Below are 26,280 nucleotides of genomic sequence, written 5' to 3'. Positions count from 1 at the left end.
GGTTCTTTTGAAGCATAAATTAGTTTCTTCATTGACATGAGTAATAGTATATATACTAAGTTAATTATTTAATGAAATACAATTATAAAGGTACTTTCAATTCTGAATTTAATATTCCCCATCCCCAATTATTAACAATCAACTTGCATGTATTCTATTCATTGGTTTCTGGTGCTATAACTAATAAAAGCAACTCAATTTTTTTATATAAACAAACTGTTGCCAAGGTTAGCTCTCCAAAACTAGGTTGTCATGGCTAAAATTCCAGTTCTTAAATCATCTGATTTCCATTTTCAACTATATTCTAACTTCTAGTCTGTGACTCCTAACCCACAGCAATGTGGGTTGACTTTTAACTGCCCCCTGAACAATTAGAAATGGATAAGAAATGCTGCCAAATCATCGATGAATGAATTTTTAAAAAATTCTAAACCATTATAACAAGGCTCAAATGATGCGGAGAAAATTCTGTATTAATATGCAAGCTTTAAATCAGTATCTATTATCTGTTACATGGAATAAACATTACAATGTTAAAGGACGCAAAGCTTTATTTGACATGGGAGTTGTCAAACTGATATTAAACTCCCAATCTCATCGTACATTAAATTATTGAAATTTTGAAGTGCTTAGATTTTTTTTACTACTTCTGTGCGTATGTTGTAAAATCCAGTAAAAGCAAAAAGGTAATTGCCTATTTACTCTTTAGCTCTCCCTGCCATAAATTACAAATCTGCAAGCCAACAGGTTATGCAGATTTTTTTATATGAAAGGCAATGTAAATTTTCCGATAATGTATGAAATAAACCTCTACTTACTATACTTTGCTATTTAACTATACCAAGTAAATAATAAACAATTTCAATATACTCAACATCAATACATAATAACATCTTGTATAAATTGATAGCCTGGGATGAGGCAATATGGCCGAGTTATAAAGTCCATTTACAGATGTTCAAGATGTTAAAATGTTAAACTAAAATGTTTAAGAATAATTTCAAGTGATCTGCAACATATCAGTACATTTAGAAACATCCAATAGTTGTGATGTTTGTAATTATTTGTTATTGGTAACAAATCTGATGATGCCTTTACCAGTTCACCAAATTGCACTATGCAAGTTTAGCATGAAACAAGGGAACTGCTTAGGGTTCAAAAATCAAGTCAGGTCCTGCAAGGAATTTAGCAACCAAACACCAGTATAACTTGCTTATACAATAAGGCAGACAGTACATTTTTTTACCTACTGGTAGACACTGGCCAAATGTTTGGACCGTGGTTTACAAGTAAAATGAAGACAGGTTTTTACACAATACCTTTATTCAGCTCTTCAGTTTTCCTAGAAAATTAAACCACTTGATCACACAGCTAAGAATTACTGAAATAAGTTACTGAAAAAAATAAATGCCACATTTAAATCAGATGATGGAAGGCTTGAAACACAGGGTTTATGCTGGAGACAAATTTCCTGAGGCTACCAAACAAACTCTCTTGAACTAATCAGATGTAAAATTATGTAAGTGATTCATTTTTCAGGAAATCTACAGATGGATTTATGTAAAACTTTATTGGTAACGAATAACTTTACAAAGCATAATTGCAAGCACAGAGTCTAAAGTCAGTCACTGGCTGATTGGTTATCTAGGGATGTTAAAAGGGATTATTTTGCTTGCACACAAACTATCATAAGTGAATATGAATTCTGTGCAAGAGGAATTAAGAGCATCCAAATGCTTTCTAGAGCATAGAGACCACAGCAGTTTGCTTTTTATAATATGTATAGTCTGGTTAATAAAAATTGATAGCCAGTATTACTTTTAATAAATAACAAGGGATATTCCAATTGCTGCATGGTTCCCCAATTATACAGTGATTTATGATATCAAGCTATTGGTAGAATTGTACAAATGCATTTATTGATTGCCAATGTTAAAACTTGAGAAGTTCCCTTAAAAACCATCTGATGGAAAACTCTTAATATAAATTAATTTGGCATACACTATTCAGCTTATACAACTATGAAAAATGTGCTTTTACATTCATATTTCTAAAAAAGTATGTTGATTTTTGTTTGAAAATGGTTTGCATAAGTAGCGGAAAGTACCAGTTTATAATGAAAATTTACATGTGAATAATGTCGCTGTGATGATACTATGGCTTTAAGAGGTGTATTTGTCCTTTATTTTAAAATTAAGAAAGGTTGAGGCAAAGGTGTTAAGCACCCTGCTCACTGCCAATGAAGTAAAAAGCTTGTGAGATCTTGAGGTTTTTTTAATAAAAGTTGGAACAATAGAAACAGCCTGAATGGACTGGGGTTCTCTTGCTGCTGCTAGAATTGCATGTGAGACCATCTATTTTACTGAATTTGCCTTTGCCAAGGGTGTATTTATGGGATATTACTATACTGGAACAGTTAATTAGTAGTTTATATAGTTAAGCCAATTTTTAAATTTTGTGTGTTTTGCCTAGAGTAGTTGGACCAATCGAATTGCATCTATAACATAACGCCTTACACTTACCTTTAAAATCAGAAAAAGGGTCTAGGCTATCTTCGCAATATATTTAAGGGGGTTTGGTCTGATCCATAACAGTCTCCTTCTATAACACTTGTTAAATCGTAAATTCATTCTTTATCAACACATCGTTTGGTCATTTACCAAAGTAATTTTGTCAAACTGAGGAAGCTTTGACGTTCAAAATGTCATTCAGAAATATGACAATAAACTTACAAGCTAGATTATGAAATGTACAGAAATTTGCCCGATCCCACTGTCAGTTCCAATCTGAACCACAGCAGAGAGAACAGGCAGCTGCAGAATTAAGAGGTGGATATGTTTAAAACTATTTTTAAACTACTAATGCTTCTTTTAGCTTTGAGTCAATAAATCCAGCTGAATGTTTCAATGTTATTTCGAATTATTTGATATCTCATCTTCAAGCATTTCACTGAACAAATGTGACAGCTAGATTTGCTGGATCATTTTACTTTATAGAAAGTAAATTCTAGAAAGACCTCAATTTATCACATGGGGATAAAATGGTCAAAATTCATTCTTAATATATTGCTTCTCAGGGACTAATTTTTTTTTAAAAATCACATTTTTCAGGTTTTTCTGAAAATCAGGTTTTTCAGACTTAACAGTAAGGAAACACTCAGGGCAAATGATTGTGTACATGCACATACATCCTATTCTTTACAATGCAGCTTAAAAGGCTGTGTTTCAATCAAATAATTTAAAAAAATATTTTTTTTTTTAATAGTGCCACCTGGGTGAAACTTGAACCTGTTTAATTTCTTCCAGCAATAATCTTCAAATACTGCAGTGCATTGTGGGCAGCATCATTGTGAGCGTTACCACGAGAAATTCCCGTTCCATGGCATACAGTAACTGGCCGAGTTGAGAGTTCAGCCAAACATTGATACTGCCCATTCACAGTCAGCTCATCTGTAACAAAAAAAAAGTTTTTTTTTATTGCTCCTGTAAGTTAGATACAGGCTAAACAATAACAATTGTTTGCATTTGCAGAAAGACGTCCTTACTTTAATCATTCATGAGCTGTATCTTTCTGAAACATTATCTCACACAAAATCATTATCATGAATAAGAGGCCCAGGTAAAATGAATACTGGTCACCATTGGTACAGATACATGGCATTAAAAAGATATCATCTGCAGTGCCAAGACAAAAACTCAAATGGAGATGCTTCTAGTAAACACCTTTGAACATCTAGTCCATTTCAAAAATTGAATTTGATAGAAAAGTAGAATGTAATTATATGAACTTAATTTCATAAACACTGAACATACGATATAGGTTAGTTATTGTTGGGAAGAAATGCAAGATTTCAACAACATGACAGCATTAGGTTTAGTACTGTATTACCGTTTTTACTGAGTATAACAAGTATAAATTAAGTAGACTATTACTTTTTGAATATTACAAGTTTACCCAGTATTCTATTTAAATAGCTAATTTTTATTTCTCAAGGCTGACTAATTTACATTGTTCTATATGTATATACCTATATCCAGGTAAGAGATATCAAATCCTTGCTCATCCATCACTTCTCCCAACATCTGAGTGTAATCAGTGTTGGGAATGCTGAGTGGACTCCTTTTCAGTTGGTTAATTTTTTCTCCAGATGAATTCCTTAGCAGGTCGCAGCTGATTACTGGTATCTTTCCCCTTGGACCATTCCATTCATCTCCAGGTATCTGAAGCACATACAATATCAAATTTGATGTTTACATTTAATAGAATCAACTGATCTCACTTTACTGTACAAAATTAAGGTAACATACAGAAACACAAACCTACTTAGTTTCAAAAAATTAATATTTTTGGGACTTTTTAAAAAGTAGGTTTTCTAACCTTTTTGAGGATTTCAGGTATCCAACTAAGTTTAAAAGGTATACTTGCTGCTTGACCTATTTTGGATTCCCAAACAGCCCATGAACCAAGAATGCAATTCCATTTACAGTTAATATTTCATGTTCCACTGGTTTCTATTGTTTGAATTGGAGTGTGTTATTGTAGGAAAAATAGATTTAAAATTACTTGATTCACAGATAAGTGTCACATAACTGAAGACAAGAGGATAGGAGAAGTGGAATGTGTAGATTGTAATCAAATCACTTAACATTAGACAAGCTATAGCGAAGTGCAGAATAGGAAGAAAGAGAATCATACTAAGCACACAAGGGGACATCATAATTGGAATATCTGCGAATGCTAGGAACCACAGAACCTAGTGAAGGGCTAGATAGGTTTGGGGAAATCCCTCTGCAACATAAAGAGAATAGGGACCCTATTGGTACAGTAGACGCAAAGGAATCATTTAACTCGAGGACAAGATGAATGCCTTGGCCAATTAGGGTGAGGTGCTGTCGGAAACACAGATGCCACTGACGAGGAATGCACACCAGAGGCTCCAGTAACAGGACAAAGGAACCCAGCACTGAGTAATAACACACTGGGTTACAATCCACTAATCAGTGGTGTGCAATATATACTGTCTTTATGATGCACAAGAAACCTACATAACCAATGAGACAGGAAGATGCATAAATGTGATTCAAATTATGGTTGGGGAAGTAGTATCTTGGAGTACCACTTGCGTACACGTCAATCAACATGTTGCCTTTAAACCAATTGCCACGTTTGAAGTACCATTTTAGAATATGTCAGAGAACCTGAAAGGTTTGGAAACCTGTTCCTAGCACTGCTTTCACATTGTTGGCCGTTATCTAAATTACATTCATTTCTATGCCTGTCAGTGGTTTATCAAAACCAAAATGATCAATACTAAATTTATAGGTGACTTGAGAATCCATTCTATACCTGCAAATGGACCACAATGACAGATGGACCCTGTGATATATTTTGAGATTACTTAATTTACAAAATATCCAATCATCTGTGGTTTTATATGGATTCTGTTACCCTTCTTGCTGACAGTATCCATATGACTCAGCCAGTACTCTCAGCTATTGTTGTCCCTTTATTAGCGGGTGTTCTCGATTGTCAACTAGATTGTCAAGATCCCCCCCAATATTATGTCACAACTCAAAAGGAACATGCTAGTAAATTTCATTCCAATCTCAGTTTTAATTTTACTAAACACAGTAATATTCTGGGAAAAGCAAAGCTGTCCAAAGGACGACACTGCAGTTGCACATCTGATTATCAAAAAAAATGCAGCTGTCTGGTTTTAATCAGTTAGAAGCAAAGCAGGATTTGAACAACTTGTAGAAACACCAGCAGCAATCCATTATCTGAAAACAGGACTAGAAGTGAACAATAACAGTGAAGAACTGCTAAATTGAAAGCAAATAATTTATTTTAATCCTTCTAATTTCAATGGTAACAATGACAAAAAAGTGTACTTCCAAATTCCAAATAATTTTGGAGATGGAAATCTGCTGCAATTTTGTCTGGGTGCAAATCTTTTATTGCATACCTCAAACTTGCCTGTTTTGAACGTACTCTTACCAATGAAACATCATCATTATTGTATTCGTCTTCCTGTTTCCAGCCTGCAGGAAAACTCTGTAGTTTGGCAATCATCTTTTCTGCAGCATTGCGTTTTGCCAATTTTTTTGAAGTACCACAACCTGTATATAAGAATTGAAAGTTCATTGTTCACTGCCCATTTTGTGCTTAAGTATATTTAATAATTTTAGTTTATAACTTCCAATTTTGATACAGAATTGCAATTTTTAAAAAAATCTGCAAGAGAAGTAATTGTTTTGCCTAACAAAAACGTGCATTTATATACTACCTTTAAAATTTTCCTTCAATGTCGCAACTGTTTCTGGGTCCTGACCCCATCCTCATAGTCACAACTTGCAATTTCTGTGGCAGTGGGTTGGGTGGACATTAGCATTTTAGTGCAGAATGGAGGAGGGACTCAAAGCGCAACCCTCCTTTAAAGCGACTGTGGTGATCATTAACATGGTTGCTGTTCAAAAAATGCATGCAAGACAATACAGCTGCTTGGTTCTCCAATGCTGACCCTTGAAATCTTCTTGGAGTTTGAGGGAGGGTCTGCTTTTTGCAGAATGGAAGGCCGCCACCAAGCCAAAGAACACTACTGAATCTATGACAGCAGTAGATGTGTAGTCTCCAGGACCTGGGACGAGTGCTGTAAAGATTGAATGACTATGACAATGCAAGTGCATTAAGAGACTGAAGACAGTTTCTGGGTGTTCAACTTCCAGCAGAGAAACCAGCTGAGATGCCTGAAGGTGCATGCTGCTTCTGAATGAAAGGAATGCCTACATGGTGCTTACCGATTCCTCAAATAGGCTCATAGCCACAGTACTGCTGCGCACATGTCCACATTGTTTCATGTATCAAGCTGCTAGCATTGGAAAAACACACCAGCAATACCTCCATGCAGCTTAAAAGAGCTCACAGTGGCAGAGAGAGGGTTCTGACGGGAAGAAAAGGGTCTCATTTCCACATTAATCCTGCCATAAAGACAGCCATGGAAGTCACCACAGGAGGTCCCATAGGAGCAAGTTAGCAAAAATGAGATAGGGCCTAAATAATAAAGACAAAAGAGGAGTGTACTTCTCCCAAATGGTCACTTTTTAAAAATTTATGAACTGATAACTTACCAAAGATTTGACTGCATTAGGATACCTCAGCATTTCAGGATGTACTATAACAGTCTATCCATGATCTTTCCTAGCATCTTCCACAGATTCTGACAGAGGATAAACCAATAATGCAAAACGAGCACAGCCACTAACTTACACATCCTCCACTCGCACAAAGGGGAGGCAATGGCATAGTAATATTGTCACCAAACTAGTAATCTAGAGACCCAGGTTAATGCTATGAGACATGGGTTCACATCTTAACACAACAGATGGGGAACTTCAATTCATAAACATGAATCAATAGCTAGTCTGATAATGAAACCATCTGGTTCCTTACTTTCAAACCAAACCAGACCACTTGACATTGTCCAGGACACTGCAAAGGCTCTGTGTGCTGTTGTTGTTTCCAGAGTCCTCCTTTCTAACAAAGTTGGCAGAGGGTGTCCTATAGATAATGTCAATGTTTGACAAATCTAATTAGGGATGAGTCGTGACATTAATTATTCCTGCACACATCTTGTCCCTGGATAAATCCATCAGAGGTAATGGCCTATTATCATGGAATTAGCCAGAAACCTTGACATTGACTCTGGCTACACAAAGTCTCATGGCATCAACTCAAACATGGGTTAGAAACCTGCTGCTGATTATGACCTACCACCATCTCTCAGTTGATGAATCCATTTTCCTCCACTTTGAATACCCATAAGCAGAAGTATCCCATTCCTAAACAACACAGCTGGCAGACTGGACCTGCAACAGGTTGTGAGGGAAATACATACTGGACCTCACCCTTACCAATCTACCTGCAGCAGATACTTCTGTCAATTGGAGTAACCATTGTACAGCCATTATGAAGCTGAAATTCCCTAACCCATCCAATCGTGTATCATTACCACTCTGTAGAATGGGATAGATGTGAGATCCAGCAACATAAGACTGGGTGCCCGAGTAGAGTTATGGGCCATCAGTAGCCTAATGTTTTTCGATTACAATCTGTAGCCTAATGGACTGGCATATCCCCACTCTACCATTAACATCAAGTTAGAGATGGTAACTGGTTCAACACTGGTTCAATGCAGCATGTAGGAGGGCATGCCAGGAATAGCATCAGACATAACTAAAAATGAGGAGCTAATCTTTTGTAGCTTCAATAGAGGAAGTACTTGCACATCAAGCAGTATAAGCAACTTGCAATACATACTCTAAGCAATCTCACAACCATCAGATCAGATTTAAGATCTGCATTTTTTTTAACAAGAGGAATTGAGCATAACAAGCAAGACCACATCTCAAGTACAATATAGAGTTTGATCTCCTTATTAAAGAAGGAAAGTAAATTCTTTGGAGACAGTTCAGAGATGGTAGTGGACTGATATCTGAAATGAGCGGTTTGGACAGACTGGGCTCATTTCTCCTGGAATTTAGAAGAGTGATGGGTAATTTACTTGCAACATACAAGATCCTGATAATCCTGACAACGGATGCATCTTAAGGAGGAGTCCAGAAATGTTTCAGAAAAAAAAAATTAGGACAGAGATGAGATTAAAACACTTAGGTACTATATCTCAAAGGGCAGCAGAGCAGAGTCATTGAATATTTTAAGGCAGTGGCAGATTGATTCTTGTGAGGCAAGAGAATCTAAGTTTATTTGGAGCAGGTTGGAATGTGAAATTCAGCCATGATTTTATTTAATGAAACAGCAAGCTAGAGGGGCCTACTTTTGCTGTTAATTCATACATCCACATGTCCTACCATACATATCCAGTCATGAACGGTGGTGGACAACTAAACTTGTTGGAGGGGGCAGCAGCTCCTCAAATATTCCTTCGTTAATATAAAGATGTCCTGCATATCAATGATAAAGACAAGGCTGAAGTACTCCCATCCAACTTAGATCCGATTTGTGGTCAATACACCTCAGCCTCCTACAGAGCACCTCAACATCACAGATGACAACCCTCAGCTAATTTGATCCACTCCGCAAGACATCAAGAAATGCTGAAAACACTGAATACTGCAACTGTTACGTGTATTGACAACATTCCAACAATAGTACAGAGGAACCTCAATTATTCAGCATTCAATTATCCAAACCTTAGATTATCCTGCAAGAGCGCAAGTTCCCAATGGTTGGCTAAACTACGTTATCAGATTATCCGGAATTCAATTAACCGAATGAAATATGCCTCACCACACCTTCGGATAATTGTGGTTCCTCTGTACTGAACACCCGTGCTCCAGAACTAGCTATGCCTCGAGCAAAGTTTTTAAGGACAGTTATGACACTGTCATCTAATCAGCAATATGGAAAATTGTCCAGGTATATTCTGTGCTCAAAAAAGAATTCATACCCAGCCAACTGTCCAACCAGTCTTTTCTCAATCATTAGCAAAATGACATTTGACAGCTACTGGAAGGGTATAGTGAGCAGTGTTGCCAGATGCGAGGTTGTCCCTACAAGGGTACAAATCTCAGTGACCATTCCAGATAGGCAAGGTCACCCACCATTCCTATTCTCCAATATTGAAAGGTTGCTCTGTTTATTGGCAATATAGCCTGTGCTGAGAATATAGCCTTCTTAGTCTTCCTGTCCCTCATCCATTTCATCTGCTGCTTAGGATATTGATCCTCATTGCCATTTGACACAAAACTGGAGTATTGTGCTTCCATTACCAGCTGCTATCTTAGTTCCCCTCAGCTACACTCTGGACTTCTAATCCCCTTCATGATGCTCACAACAACCTCCGCTGCCACAGTACATACAGCCTAGTATCTCCTCTAAACACCCAACTGCACCCATGTAACAGTTAAGCACTCCTCTTGGTAGTGTTCCCTTTTTAATGGGCCCGCCTAACTTCATGGCAATGACAAAGATTGGATCAGTTGTGCTGTCACCTCCACACATCTGATCTGTCCCCCACCAAAACACTAAAATGGCCCTTAACAAACTGACAACGAGTTCAATGACAAGATTAACTGGTATCGTTCTGAAATAGGCATGTCAACAGGCCTACCTTCTACAATCACAAGGATAATCACTGGCAGTAAGAATGGCAATGTAAACTGGTATAGCAGTGGCAGCACTGAATCTAGTGCCTTTTCTCCCACCTACAAAGTTTACTCAATTAAAAGAAATGAACACCAGAGCAGAGAATAGCAAATATAACCAGAAAAAAAAAATCAGAAGTCAATTTTAGGTTGGAAGAAGCACAAGGGGGAAGTCTTGAAGGTTACAGTTGTGTGCACTACTTCCGCCTCTGGTTTTCTGAGATTCTTCAACTTGGTTGGTCTTAGTATGAGATTTTACAATGGCACTAAACTACCATTTTCCCCCAAATATCTCTTAACAACTCATGCTTTGCCCCTTTCTAACCCCAAGGCCTCTTCGAACAAGACCTCAACCAAGCTGTTCAGAACTAGGTTTATTCATAGATTATGTGATCAAGAGAGTTGCCCATCAGTCCACATTCTATGCAGAAAGCCTTGCTGCAAGTTACAAGGCCATTGGTATGTTAGGCATTTCCCCAGCAAGGTACAGACAGATTACAGATCACTTGATAAGGTTAGAAAGACTGAAAATTTTTGTATTGGCTCAGCGCTGTCACTACAGTTGACAACTATAATTTAAACCAGCCATTCTGAGCGGGGGACATTTGAAGGGGACCACAGACAGAAAACAGAAAAGAGGAGCCCCAAGGGTTTATGGATCTATTGCCTTTCCCTCAACATATTTGGTTGAGAGCAGATTCTGCAAGGTAGTTTCCCTGACAAAATCCAGGAACAGAATTGATATTGCAACAAGAGGTGACCTCCAACTGTCACTATCTAATTTGAAGCCCGATATCATGAAACTTGCAGAAAAGGACCAAACTCAAGGATCGCATTAGGCCTGAGAGATGTTTAATTTCATACAGTCTTTTTTTTTTAAGTTTTGTCCAGTATGTCAGAATGTTTGAGTGTTCTTGGTGTTCAATAATACATGATTTTCTGTCCATCTGTTCATGTTGTATCCCTGTTTGAAAGAGGGGGCCCTGGAACCTGAGAAAACGGTTGAGAATCACTGATTTAACCAATCGGTTTACAAAGAGAAATTACAACGGAGTTTACTTAATAGAACTAACTGACATCAGGGATATGTGAAATCACTATACTCAGAATTACACTATTTCAAGGTGAATCAAGATAAAGTGGTCAGGAAAGTGATCTGCATGCTCATATCATGATTCTCATCCTGAACTGTAGAGATGCTTGCACACAGATTGCAGCAGTTCAAGAAGGCAGCTCATCACCTTAAAGATAATAAATGCAGGCCCAACACCAACACCATGTCCCAGGAAGTAAAATAGTAAATGAAAATATACCAAAGAAATTTGATGTAGGATTGTATCTGTACCCTTTGTAAATTGATTAATTCATGCATGATTTTAATAACTCTTAAAAACATATTAAACTACAAATACTACCCCATTTAGAACTATGACAAAGTCTCAATTTGGACTCTAATACTTATGATTCTTACCTGTTTCAACAAATTTTTCTACTGTGCAAATCATTGTAAATTCTTTTTTGTGAGCAGGACCGGATTCTTCAGCAACAGTGTAATCTGGAAGTCTCCATCCTTTACGCACAACCAATTCCTAGTAAATAATGTTAGCAGCTTAACTGTACAATTCTCAGAAATCTAACAAAGCTGCTAGTACAATGAGCTACTGGAAATATAAAATATAAACATTTAAGAAATAGAGAGAGAGAGAGTCATTCAAACTTTCAAGCCTGTACCACCATGGCTCATCTCAATTCCACTTTCCCTCACTATCACCATATCCCTCAATTGCTTTGGATTCCAAAAATCTGTTAACATCTGCCTCAAATATGTTCAATGACAGAAGATCCTAAGCTTTCTAAGCATAAAGTTCCAAAAACCTTTGAGTAAAGAAATTTCTGTCTTAAATGACTGACCCTTTATTCCAATATTGATCTCTAGTGCTTGCTCCCCAGGTTAGTGGAAGATCCTTCTGGCATCTATCTTCTCAAATTTTTCAAGTATTTTCTGTCTCAGTGAGATATCTTCTCATTCCTTCTAAAATCCAGGAACTATACCTCCAGTCTATTGAATCTTTCTTCAGGATAATCCTCTCATTCCAGGTATTAAGTTTGTTGCATTTCTTCCAAGCACAAAAACACAAAGTAATTACAGCAAGACTCCTTCAGTCTTGTGTGCTAATTTTTCTCTGTGGAGGTGGTGAGAAGTTAAGAGTCAGAAAAGTTCCTAACCCGTCAGACCCATTTCTTTTTTAAAAAAGGGTACCTGCCCAGAATACTTTTGTTCTGGGGAGATCAGAATGAGAAATAGTTGGGCCTTCTGTTTCAGAAGACATATCAGAGGTGCACAATTGCTGAGATGGGCTGCTTAGACATACTGCTGTTCCCTGGGACTTTGGGCCAGTTGTTTTAAAAGGTTATTAGATCCCCCAGCCTGAATATCAGATACCCTTCCTGATGTTTTCTCATAACCCCCATACAAAGTTTTATATGCCTCCTTATTGTTCCCTTTGGTGGCATTGAACCTTTAAAATTTAGCTAGAAAAAAGAAATTCTATTTCTCAGACAATAGCACCTGTTAAATTTGTAAAAACAATGATTGTGAATCAATGCACTATAACAGTTGGTGTTTTTGGAGAGAGCTGGTGAATTTCTTTTCAATTAAAAGATTCTAGACATTTAAATCAATCCAAACCATTACAAACACAGGTTTATTCAGTTGTGAATGCAAAAAGGGCTTTTCTCTCATTGGAAAAAGTACTCTAATGCTTATACAATATCAGCATAATGGTCAACCTATCACTATTATTGGAAGTTTAGTCTCTGCTATCTATATGAAAATTAAAGTCACCTCTGATCACTGATTCATTCTTTGCTGACACTAAAACTGCTATAATAAATCCAAGTGAAAAATATCAATACAAACAAACAATTACAACTAGAACTGCAGAGAAAAATGAAAGATAGAGGACTATCCTCATCTCACCTGAAGTGTACCAATAGGGTTGGGAGGATTGTGTGGCTGCTTTGAGGTAATGGGTTCAGATTTTGGCAAAGATTGGCTGAAAAGAGAGCAACTGATATATGTATTTCATACAACATCCAGTCCAACAATAAAGCATTTTTTTTCTCAAACATTTTGATCACTTATACAGTTAATAGCAAGAACACTTACAAAAAACTCTGTACCATCAGGGGCTATGTAGTCAAACATCAGATCATTTATGAAACACAGCTGCCTTCTCACCTTATTCCATCGCATTCAGGGTCTTCCAGAGTTCCTCCATTCAGAATATTGAGTACAGCTGCTGCTGCTTTGTGTTTTGCAGCCTTCTTGCTTTGACCTTGGCCTATAACAGGAGGACCAATTATCTATTTGGAATGGAACCATTTGATTACAGCTCAAAAAATATTGATACAACATATTAGAATTACTCACTAACTAACATAAAGCTACATTTATCTATTCTGAATGCAACAAAAGAAAGCAGATGAAGTCTGCATAAAAATGTGTGCAGCATAAACCAATTTGTATTTAACACATAATACATATACACACATGACTGTGGACCACCCAGTAAAGTGGGTATTAATATTAGAAGTCACTGTTTAATTTGTTATATAATTGGTTAAATCAGACACCTACATTGCTTCGTCACCAGGTTTGCACAAGTGTCTTGCAAGGTAGTCACATTTCAATTTCTCTCTCTTGGAGGGGACACTGAGAAAGATTTAAGAAGAAGGTTCCCCATAAAAGCAACTTGAAGCAAATGAGGACTGCAGATGTGGAAAGTCAAAATCAATAAAATGTGGAGCTGGAAATAGTACAGTAGGTCAAGCAGCATCAGAGGAGCAGGAGAGTCAACATTTTGGGCAGGATCCCTCATCAGCTCCACATTTTATCGACTCTTCCCATAAAAGTAAATGTGAATTTCAGAATAAATTTCCAAAGCAATAAATAGATTATTTAAAATGACTATAATAAAAACGACCATTAAAAAGTGCTGAGGTGGCTATTTTACTTTGTTTTCTCACCTAATAAGCAGAACTAGAGAGAAACAGACTATGATCCAAGCTCTGGTCATCAGGGAACCCATTAGGTTGGGTTTAACTAACAGTGACATTGGTTAACTTATGGTGGGTTACATTCTGAGTTGGTCTTGGTGGAAGTTACGCAGGAATTGGTTGGGGCAAGAAAACAGGTGCGTGAAAACAGCTATGTCTCCAACTTGAGTCCCACTCCCCCATTCCCAGCCAGCACCTCCTGTCACTCACTCAACCAGTCATAATCCATTCCAGTATAGATACAGTACTGACATCTATCTGACATTGTGGATAATTACATGTCAGTGCAAACCACAACAGCAGGACAAATCCAACCAAGCCAATTACAGCCCCAATCTACCCTCAATCTCAGCAGTGATGGAAGGATGGAAATGCTAACAAGCAGCAAATAGACTGCTCATGGATATCAATTTTAGTTCTGTCACAGCCACTCAGCTCCTGTCCATATTACAGCTATGGTGTATACAAGAGCTGAACTCCAGAGATGAGGTCAGAGTTACTGCATCCCTTGCAATGGAATCAATGCATATCACAGAGCAACATTCTCTGCTTGTAGGAATCATACCTGGTACATAGGAGGATGGCTGCTGACGGATGCAGGTCATCTCAGCTCCAGGACAGCTCTACAGAACTGCCTTCGGGTAGTGTCCTAGGCCGAACTATCCAGAGCTACTTCATCAATGACCTTCCCTTAACATATGGTCAGAAGTGGGGATATTCATTGATGACTGCACAACGTTCTGCACCATTCATAACTCCGCAGATATTGATGCAGTCCAGGTCTAAGTGCAATAAGACCTGATAATATCCAGTATTGGGCTGAAAAGTGGTAACATTCACGCCACACCAATGCTCTGCAATTACTATCTCCAAGAGGAGACAAATCTTCACCACCCAGTGACATTCAATGGTCTTACATGACTGAATTCCCCTACTATCAACATCCGAGAGGTTACCATTGACCAGCAATTCAACTGGACCAACATGTCTAGTGGCTACAAGAGCAGGTCAGAGGCTAGGAACACTGCAGCAAGTAACTCACCTTCTGACTCTCCAAAGTCTGTCCACCATCTAAGAGAGAGAAATAAGGATTGTAATGGAATACTCTCCACTTGCCCAGATAGGTACAGCTCCAACAACACTCAAAGCTTGACACCATCCAGGACAAAGCAACCCACTTGATTAGCACCACATCTACAAACGCTCACTCTCGCTACTACTGCCACTCAGTAGCAACAAGACTATAGAAATTCACCAAAGATCCTTAGCTAGCACCTTCCATCTAGAAGGACAAGGGCGGCAGATATGTAGGGACACCACCACCACCTGCAAGATTCCCTCCAAACCACTCACCACCCTGACTTGCAAATATCATCATTCCTTCACCATCATTGGGTCAAAATTCTGGAATTCACATTATGGCTCCACCTACAGCACACATGGGGATGGCAGTAGTTTTGAAAGGCAACTTACTATCATCTTTTCAAGGGAACTAGGGATGGACACTGAATGTTGACTAGTCAGTGACGCCCACATTCCACAAAAGAGTAAAAAGAACTTTATCAAATGTGGCATCAAGGAGCCCTAGGGAACAAACTCTTTTGTTTTGTGATATTGGAGCACAAGGGAATATCACATGGCTGTTGGAGGTCAATTATCTCAGCTCTGCCAAATGTCCAGTTCCACCATCTAACACCTCTCAAACCAGACTGACATTCACCTCACCTCTATCCCACCAACTCAAACACCCCTTTCATCTTGGCCTGGCTTCCAATGCCTGACCAACACAGGACTCCCAAACCATTCCCAAAGTCAAACTCCCATCCACCGCAACCAAATCTCCCCTTTTCCACCAACCACATTTCTGATATCCATATCCCCGTGTCCATCTGTCCTGATGCCCTCCCTTCCACCAACCCAATCTGCACATCACCGACACACCCTGCTGTCAATAGTGCTCCAGTCCCATACCCTCCATGCTCCCTGCCCCAGTCTCCATGTTTTCTGCTTGACTCCCACCCATGCCTTCTGACTAGCACACAGCCTCTTCCTCCGCCTTTTCCCACTCCAACTATCTCAGACTCTCCCTCCTGCCGAATTCACTCACATGACAGCCACACACACCCCTCCTCCCTACAAACTGCCCCACCTCTCCACCTGAGTCCCACGCACCCTTCTCCGCACCCATCCGACTCCCAAGTAGCTCCCCCTTGCAAAACTCCCACGCATCCAACTCCCACATACACCCTCTCCCATTTCCCACTTGACCCTTGCCCAAACGAACACATCCCCTTCCCCTCACTCAAATCCAATGTACCCCTATCTTTCTGCCCCACTTCCCATGTGACTCCCATGACTTCTCCCAACTCTCAAACTCCCTGTCTCCCACTTGCCCCCCTCCCCTGCGTAGGGTCCACACTCTCCCACACAAGCCCCCCCCAACACAGCTAAACCTTAGTGCCCGTCTCCAAGCTCATCTTCCTTCTTGCCCATTTCCTGTGCATACCCCATCCCTCATCCAAACCCCACACAAGCCCTGCCCAACACTTGGGCTGCACATACCCCTCTCACTCTCCTGATTCCTACACCATGTTTCACTATACTGTTCTTCACACCAAGGAGTTCCTCGCACCTCACTCACCCAAGTTCCTAATTGTCGGCCATTTATTCCCAACTGCCACCTATCTGACCACCTCCCCAACTCCAGGGAATAGCAGCAGGAAAACAATGTAATTGAGGCCATAAACTCCACCTAGGCAGCTATGGAAACTAGAAGCAAGAGTAAGCCATTCAGCCCTGCAAGGCAGCTGATCACAACTAATCCTCTATCTCAAATCCATATTGCCACATTCTCCCCATACCCCTTGATGCCATTAACATCCATCTCTTTCTTGAATACATTCAATGATTTGGGGGGGGGGGGGTCTCCACACTTTTTTTATGGTAGAGAATTCCACAGATTCACTAACCTTTGATGAAAATATGTTTCCTCATCTGAGTCCTAAAAGGCCTACTCCATGGTCCCTGGTTATACACTCCACAACCAATTAAAATATCCTCACTGCAACAATGGATTTGGAATTGGCGGTGTGATACAGATCATAAGTCCATAGATACATGAGAATTCTGCCTTCTATTGTCCTCAATAAAGTGAATGACTTCACTTTTCCACTTTATATTACATCTGACATGTTCTTACTCATTCACTTGTTGTCTCAAAGCCTACTTTCCCCCATAACTTTGTACTGTCAGTAAACATGGATACATTAAATTCACTCCCCTCACCTACATCATTGATATGAATTATGAATAATTGAGCCCAAGCTCAAACCCTATGATATCCCTGCTAGTTACAGCTTGCAAACCTGAAAATGATTCACTTATTCATACGCTGTTGAGGTTCATTAGCCAATTCTCAATTGATGCTAAATAACAACTCCAAGAGTGCAACACATTATAATGTGTCAGGCACACCACTGAATACTTTTCTGATAATCCAAATGTGTTGGGCCCACCTTATCCACCTTTTACTTGCAACCAAGAACAACTTTCAACAGATCTGTCAAATGGGACATCCCTTTCATAAATCTGACAGCATTCTACTACAATGTGTCCAGTGATTGTTTGGCAGTACCATGGGAAGCAGTGGTTTGGAAATAATGTGAAATAGTGGATCCAGAACAATGTGGCCACTTCCCCAGCTGATCTCAAACCCTAAAGAAATGCTGCTTAATAAAACGTAAAGTCACCATAGTCCCAGAGGCCGCTCTCTGCAAGAGATGACTGATAATAAGTTTAACCAGACGGTCGCCATGTCTTAGATGAACTTGAGGGGACGGGACTTTCATGCTAAATCGAACTTGCGCTGTTTGCATAACTCTGTGACGTAAAGCAGCTGCCCAATTATCTGAGCCCAGTCATCCAGGACAGAGTAGACGTTGGGAAGATGTTTCCATTGGCTGGAGAGATGAGGACTGGGAGCACATCCATAAAACAAAAGGAAGACCCTTTCGAGCAGAGATTAGGAGAAACGTCTTCAGCCAGAGAGTGGTGAATCTGTGGTGAAGACTCAATGGGCTAAGTGGCCTAATTTCTGCTCTAATGTCTTATGGAGCTAACCTACACCCCCTCCCCCCCCCTCCCTTAGATGCTGCTCAGTGTTACTTTTTCTTCCTTCCCACTCTCCTCCTCCCCCCCCCCACTTAAAACCAGTCAATTCAAAAAACACAGTAACTAGGAAAGGGCTTTAAAGCTACTTAAAGTATTTCTTTTAAATCAGGGGTACTTTTGCAATGACATGTTATGCAATCTGTTTCACATTGCCCAAATTTGGTTGCTTAATTTATAATGATATATACAGTAAGAAATAAAAGGGAAAATGCACTGATCAATTCAACAGGGTTGAGCCTTCTTGCTTCTGATAGCTTAAGATAGTTCACACAGCTGATGGTATTCCTCGATGTTCAACTACTGAAATATCCCCCATCACATAGAGATGGATGTCAAGAGAACCAGAGAGAGGAGAGATCACATAGGAAGTATCAGCCAAACAAGTGAATCAGATTAGATTTTAAAAAATGAAAGCATTTAGAAAAGTATACAGCTATGAATAAAAAATGACAGCAAGCAACTAAAACTCACTTGAAGTGAGTTCTACGAGACAAGACAACCAATTAAATAAACTTAGTTTATACAAGATGTGCATGTGATGCAACTTAGGTCTACAGGTACAACACTACATTATTGTGGAATATCTTTGCAACAAATATCTATGTAGCTTTCAGAATCTAATGCAATATCTGTGGAAAATTACAGCTTTAAAATACAGAAGGGAGCCATGGGTGGGCATAGCAATAGGATTTGACAAACCTGTGCAGCTCACTTCTCCCACTGTTGCTCTGAAGATAAAATTCGGCAGATGAGATTGACCCTCAGATTTCACAAGTTCATATTGGAGGGATTGACCACTCTTTGTGCAATATTCCTGCAGTTGGCTGATAGGAGTCTTCCCAGGACGTGCAGCAATCACTTGATCCAAACTAGGCATTGAAATACACAGAATTGAAAGATAGAGAAGTATTCCAAAAATAAAAGTTATCCCAATCATAGTGAATTTAAGAATTACTTAAGCACACTTGGTAACTATTTAAAATTGGGCTCTAAAATATACTAATTAAATTTCCATTAACTCTCACTACTCTGGAACACAAACAAACCCTCAAACTATGAGACAAAGAAGTGAAGACTGACTTTTTCAAAAAACAAATCTCACCATTTTTCAACAGAGGTGGCCAGTAACACAAAGAAGAAAATAAAATTAAAAAGGGAGAGTAGCAAGGTCAAGGCATTGTTCTAAATAATTTTACATTAAATATATACTTTTGTACAACATATTAACAGCTGTGGTTGGTTGCTAGCAGCAACTAAACCACCACTGCACTGACAATATCTCTTTCCTGGATTAGTGGTGCTGGAAGAGCACAGCAATTCAGGCAGCCTCCGAAGAGCAGATTTTACTGCTCCTCGGATACTGCCTGAACTGCTGTGCTCTTCCAGCACCACTAATCCAGAATCTGGTTTCCAGCATCTGCAGTCATTGTTTTTACCTAATATCTCTTTCCTATGCAGTTTTGGGGATTGAAACTGGGATGCCTGGACACTCCTCATATGCTTAAATCCTAACCTATGCTGAAGTTTCAATAGTGCCACACTTTTCATTGCATGGCTTGGACATCTAGGAGGTACAGTTTCAAGTTGCAGACAATGTAAAAACTGGCTGTGTGCCTGATGGTCAGGAAGAGAATATAAACTGCCGGAAGTTATTAATGGACAGGTCAGGTGGACGGAGAAATGGCAAGTGGAATTCAATCCTGAGAAGCGATGCAATACACTTGGGAGGGTTAAACATCACAACTCTCAGGTACCAGGCTGGAAATCAACCCCTATTATTCCCGGAGTCATCACAAAAGTTAAAGACTTTAGAAGTAAGTACACAAAAATCCCCAATTCAAATCCAAGTTAACAGAAAATACAGATTGGATTTCTGTACTTTTTATTTATTAGAATTACTATTTATTACGAATAATTAGACAGTTATAAACCATCAGAATATCACTAATTAAAACAATAATCTCATCAACTACCCTTGCACACAGACAGGCAACAGACATATAGACAGAGTACAAACACATGGAAAAGGGAAAAGAAATTGGAAAGACAGTTTAGTAGTTTGCGTCTACAAGGTCTGTTGAGCTGTTTCTTGATAATCCAAACGTTTTTTCCTGGCTTTCCTTTTACAAACTAATTTGCAAGAGGCATATGTAGCTGGTTCACTTGTAAAAGTTCTCTGATTTATCAATTAAAAGTCACAATTTCCAGTAACTGCTGAAGTAAAGTTTAACTGGTTTCCTTTGGGTTTAAAGTGAGTTGTGATTGCTGAGACCATTTCTGAGCTGGAGGATATCAAATCCCCTCTGTATAACTCCATCATAATAATGGCAAATATTCCACAAACCTTCTCAACCATCTATCTACCTCCCAGTCCTGCTGCCTTTAAGGATCTACAGACATGCACATCACAGTCCTCCTAATCGTCTGTACCACAGAGGTCCTGGCATGCAGCACATTCTCCCTTACATTCTTAGTGCTCCCAAAATGCATCACCTCAAATGTTTCAGGATTAAATTCCATTTGTCACTGTTCAGCTCATCTGACCAGCCCTTCCAAATCAACCTGTAGTCTACAGCTCTCCTCCTATTTGCCACACAACTAATTTGTCATTTGCAAACTTATTAATAACTTTATGCTCATGTAGATCAATAATGTACTCTACATATAGCAAAGGACCCAGCACCAAACCCTTTTCAATCACAAAAACTTCCTTCAACCATCACTTTCTGCTTCCTGCCATGAAGCCAATTTTAGATCCAATTTGCCAAATTGCCCTGGATACCATGGGTAAGCTTCTTAACCAGACTGTCATGTAAGAGGTTCTCAGGGGCTTTACTGAAGTCCACATAGATTACATAAAGTGCACTACTCTCACCTACATATCTAGTCACCTGCTCAAAAAATTCAATTACATGTGTTAGACATTATTGCCTATGCTGACTATCTTTGATTAATCAATACCTCTCCACGTCGAGATGATTTTCCAATAATTCCATACCACTGACATTAGGCTTGGTGGCCTGCAGCTTGGTTTATCCCTACCAGCCATCTTGAATAATGGTACCATGTTAGCCATCCTCCACTCCTCTAGCCAATGAGGATTTGAAAATTAATGTCAGAGTCCCTTCAATCTCTTCCATTACCTTTCAAAGGAATCCAGGCTACATCTCACCTGGGCTTGGACATGTATCCCTTTCAAGTCCACTAAAACCTCCTCCCTCTCAATGATAATCTGTTCAAGTATATCACAATACCCCTCCCAATTTCTATACCTACATCATCATCTTTCTCTATAATGAATAAATACAAAGTACTTATTTAAAACTTCAGCTATGTCTTCCAGCTCACCAAACCTCTTTGGTCCCTAGTGTGTCCTTTCCTTGGTTATTGTCTGATCTTTAAAATACAAAATGCCTTTGGATTTTCCTTAATGTTTGTTCATGCCCTGTGTTTACTTGCCTGATTCTTTTTTGAAGTAACCCTGCACTTTCTATGCTCTTTAGGGCATGCACTGATATGGGCCCTCTGTATATCTGCCATAAGACCTTAAGATGCAGGATAAGTAAGCCATTCAGCCCATCAAGTCCCTCAATATCCAGGATTCTCTGGACTCAGTGATCCCAGTTTTTACCTTTACAGATATGTTTGGTATGCATTCTCACTACTACTTTTTTGAATGGCTCCTACTGCTCTGATGTGCAAGTGGCTGCTCACTCCCCACTTTGGACATATCTGTCTTGATTAAAATTGGCCCTCCCCCAGATCAGAACCTTAAGTATTACCAAACAATGGTAATCATCACTGGACTGTTCCCCACTAACACATCCATCATTTTCCTGCTTTATTCCCTAAAATCAGGTCAGGAGTAGCACTTTCAGCACTGTGTCTGCTGGCTTAAAAAGCACTCCAGGGCACACTAAGAATTTCAACTCTTCAAGCCTTTCACATGATCCCAGCTAATCTTGCAGTAGTTGAAATCCTCTACTATGATTACTCTAGTGTTTATGACACATTTGAGATTCACCTCCATACCTGTTTTTCTATCCCTCATTATTGTGCTTGGTAGGCAGGATCTATAATATACCACCCATTTTGTTTTTAAATTCTACCCATATGGAATCGATTGAGTAACTTTTGTGCAACAATTGACTCCTTGACCGATAGTGCGCACACCACCTTTCTATCACAACTCAAATTCCTGCACCCCACATTACTGAGGCGCCAGTCCTGTCCCTCCCTCAACCGTGTCTCTTTGAGAGCAGGATTTTATCCCCCAAGAATCAAACAGCACCCTCAACCCATCTCCCTCAGCTGCAAGACCCCGTGCATTAACGATTAATGCCATCCAGAATCTCCATGCTCCCTTGCGCCTTGACCATATTTGGAAGCCCTTTCCTGATGAAGGGCTCTTGCCCGAAACGTCCATTTTCCTGGTCCTCTGGTGCTGCCTGACCTGCTGTGCTTTTCCAGCACCACACTCTCGACCCATATTTGGAAGCAACCAAAGCAAAAGCTTCGCGCTGCAGCGATATCAGAGACCAGTAAGGAGCGTGGGGGAGGGGGAATGTCCCCTGACTGTGGGTTTGAGATGTGCAGGTTGAAGGCGGGCCAGGTACTGAGTGGGTGTGTGCCCACACACTGCAGTGGGAGCAGGTGAGGACAGCACACGGTTCCCTGCTCCTCTTCCTCCGCCGCCAACCCGACTCACGCGGATGATAGGCCATGCACACCCCACCGCTGCCGCCTCTCTCTCTCTCTCGCTCGCTCACTCACTCACTCACCTGGTGCATCCAGAGCTCCTTTTGGACGCGGCTGTAAACCTTTCCTCGGACATGCCGGTCCCGGCGGAGTAGGATTGTAGCCGCGCGGAAAAGGTGCTCTGGAGTCAAACCCCCGCTCCCGGTCCCGGTCCACACGCAAACTGCTTCCGGCGGAAGGCGGCCAATAGCCGCAGCGCACGTCGGGAATTGTAGTCTTTGAACGCAAAGGCCTGGGGGATCTCTACGACGTCATCGAGCGTGATATCGATCGTCATCACTCGTGAAGTCCGCTCGGCGTCACAATGTCCTAGAGAGCTCAGCCAGCACGTGGTCCAGGAACCCAGCTTTACAGCACTGTCCAGTTGTGACTGTAAGACTTTGCAGAAACCTTAACTGGACATATGGACAGCAACAACAAGAGAAAATCCCTGGAAAAATCATAAATTGCACTTAGCGCGCAGAACAGCACAGAGACAGGCCCTTTGGCCCAAACTGGACCATGCGGACCAAAATGTCCACACTGACCCCATTTGCCTGCACTTGGCCTATATTCTTCTAATCCTTGCCTCTCAACGTATTTGTCCAAATGCCTTTCAAATGTTAATGTACCCGCCTCAACCACTTCCACTGTCAGTTCATTCCATATGTGTTCCACTCTCTGTGTAAAAACGTTGCCCCTCAGGTTCCATTTTCTTCTTTCAACTTTAACCTTAAACTGATGCTCTCTAGTAGTTGATTCCTAAAGCCTGGGAAGAAGACCCCCCCCCCCCCCCCCCCTATCCATGCCTGATGATCTTATACATCTCTGTAAGGAGCCTCCCTCAGTCTTTTACATTCTAAAGAAAAAAGAGCTAGCTTGTTCTACTCTCCCTATAACTCAGACCATTGAGTCCTGACAACATCCTTGTAAGTTTCTTCAGCACTTTTTCCAGTTTAATAACATATTTCATAAAACAAGGTGACCAACACTGAACACAATATTCCAAGTGCGGCCTCATCAATGTTCTGTATAATGCAACATAACTTCCCAACATCTCTATTCAATGACTTGATTGATAAAGGCCAGTGCGTCAAACGCCTTCTTCATTACCCTGTCTACCTGTGACTCTACTTTCAGAGAACGGTGAACCTGAACTCCAAGTTCCCTCTGTTCCACTACACTCCTTAAGGCCCTTCCATTCACCATGAAACTCCTACCTTGATTTGACTTTACAAAATGCAAGACCTCATATGTATCTATGTTAAACTCTATTTGCCATTTCTTGGCTCACTTCATCAGCTGATTAAGGCCCTACTGCAATTTCTGACAACCTTCCTCACTATCCACAATGCCACTGATTTTAGTGTCATCAGCAAACTTACTAATCATGCCTTGACATTCTCATCCAAGATGTGGAGATGTGGGTGTTGAACCGGGGTGGACAAAGTTAAAACTCACGCGACACCAGGACGACAACAGATTTATTTGGAAGCACAAACTTTCGGAGAGCTGTTCCTTCATCAAGTAGCTAGTGGGATAAGTTCATAGGACTCAGAATTTAGAGTAAAAGGTCAAAGTCTCATACAACTGATGCAATGTATTGAACAAACCTAGATTGCTGTTAAGTCTTTAATCACTCAGAATGGGGTTGCAGGTTTCGATTCACTATTATGTAAATCCCAGAATTACACAAACATAATCACTTTGGTCCTTGAGGGGCTCGATTCTCACTTTAGTTATTCGTTTTCCTTTAATATACTTAAAGTGCCTCTTAGATTCACCCTAATCTTCTCAGCCAAGGCTATCTCATGACCCCTTTTTGCACTCCTGATTTCCTTCTTCAGTAAACATTTGTATTCACTGTACACCTCTAGGGATTCCCTTGATCCCAGCTGCCTGTATCTGAGTCATGTTTTCTGGTCAAAACCTCAATATCTCTTGTCATCCAGGGTTCTCTATTCCTGCTAATCTTGCCCTTCTTCCTCACAGGAACATATAAACCTTGAACTCTAGCTATCTCACTTTTAAAAGCCTCCCACTTGCCAGAGATCCAGTTGTCTGCAAATTAACCTCTGCAAGCTCTTGTCTAATTCCATGAAAATTCACCTTGCCCCAATTTAGAACTTGAATCTGTGGACCAGTTTTGTCCACCTCCGTAACAATTTTAAAATTAATAGAACTATGGTCATTGATCGCAAAGTCCTCCCCACTGTCACCTTCGTCACCTGTCCTGCCCTAAGTTTTTCATTTATCTGCCCTTACATAAGGAGCAGATCACATTGAGTGGTGGAGCATGCTTTTAGCAGCGAAAAGCTGACTTTATGTTCGGGTAATGCAGGAAGGTGGAACTCAGGCAGGGTATCAGCCACGACTGTATTGAGAGCGAGCTCAAATGGCCAATGACCCATTTCTACTCCTTACATTATTTTTCACAACCTTAGAAATGTTTGCAGCTTCCTTTGTGGTCCAGTGGTTTTGATTCGGCCTTCACTGCTGCAGCCTGGGTATGCTTCCCGCTCAGATAATGACAGTTTATTGATAATGGCTGCTTGGTTTCATTTTCATTTTTCAATTTTTTTGTCTTGGAACTTGTGATGCTAAAATCATTTCAGTTTGAGGACTGTTGCCATTATTTTGTGTAGTTAGCATGTTGTTGCATGCTTTTAATCATGCACTGCTGTTCTTCCTAGTTTCCAAGGAAACCTTAAATAAAACATTTAAATCGAGTTCTTGGGTCTTTTCTGACCCCATGATCCACCTCCTAGCAGGTCTGCACCTAATGTGAATCCTTTCTGAGTGAGAGAAACCATGACTACTTCCCCATCAGTTCTCTGAGACCCAAACTGTATATTGAAGATCAGCTAATTGCCTTTGTGCAAATTGCCTGCTCATCTTTGGACATGGAGGGATAGAGTAAGATGCTGCTGCTTCCTCCACCTGTTCTTTGCCAGACATGGGCGGGGTTACATTTGGCCCGGTATATGTAGCTTTCTCACCTTTATTTTATTTCCTCTGACCAGCTCATGTATTAAACAACATAGAATCATAGAAACACTATAGTATGGAAGCAGGCCATTTGGCCCAACAAGTCCACACCGACCCTCCGAAGAGCATCCCACCCAGACTCACCTCCCACCCTTTGCGTGTA

The 26,280-nt window shown here is 40.1% G+C and overlaps 1 protein-coding gene across 2 annotated transcripts; it reads right to left on the bottom strand.

Annotated features, from left to right (window-relative positions):
• Positions 1-1,551: 1,551 nt before the first annotated feature.
• LOC122551512 (interferon-inducible double-stranded RNA-dependent protein kinase activator A homolog A-like) lies at positions 1,552-23,330 on the bottom strand. 2 transcript variants are annotated; one of them, XM_043693520.2, is made up of 8 exons: positions 23,174-23,330; positions 19,092-19,261; positions 13,405-13,507; positions 13,144-13,219; positions 11,635-11,752; positions 5,977-6,119; positions 4,028-4,220; positions 1,552-3,449 (listed from the first exon to the last, which is right to left on the bottom strand). In XM_043693520.2, the coding sequence occupies exons 1-8, from the start codon at positions 23,224-23,226 to the stop codon at positions 3,292-3,294; spliced, it is 1,014 nt and encodes a 337-aa protein (XP_043549455.1). In that variant the 5' UTR covers positions 23,227-23,330; the 3' UTR covers positions 1,552-3,291. The 2 variants fall into 2 exon arrangements, with proteins under 2 accessions (XP_043549455.1, XP_043549456.1); XM_043693521.2 differs by having other exon boundaries at positions 5,998-6,119; positions 23,174-23,241.
• Between the last annotated feature and the right edge of the window lie 2,950 nt (positions 23,331-26,280).

This window comes from Chiloscyllium plagiosum, unplaced genomic scaffold, assembly GCF_037043375.1.
Source record: "Chiloscyllium plagiosum isolate Xiang-an unplaced genomic scaffold, Cpla_swu_hap1 HiC_scaffold_7, whole genome shotgun sequence".
Classification (NCBI taxonomy): Eukaryota; Metazoa; Chordata; class Chondrichthyes; order Orectolobiformes; family Hemiscylliidae; genus Chiloscyllium; species Chiloscyllium plagiosum.
The sequence above is the reverse complement of the archived record's forward strand: the minus strand, read 5'-3'. Positions and strand labels throughout refer to the sequence as shown.

Excerpts from the sequence above, each read along its gene's own strand:
- LOC122551512 (XM_043693520.2), bottom strand. The coding sequence starts at position 23,226 with ATGTCCGAGGAAAGGTTTACAGCCGCGTCCAAAAGGAGCTCTGGATGC. Across the intron at positions 13,508-19,091 it reads GGGAGAAGTGAGCTGCACAG|GCCAAGGTCAAAGCAAGAAG; the intron begins GTTTGTCAAATC and ends CTCCTGTTATAG. Across the intron at positions 11,753-13,143 it reads ACCCTATTGGTACACTTCAG|GAATTGGTTGTGCGTAAAGG; the intron begins GTGAGATGAGGA and ends ATTATTTACTAG.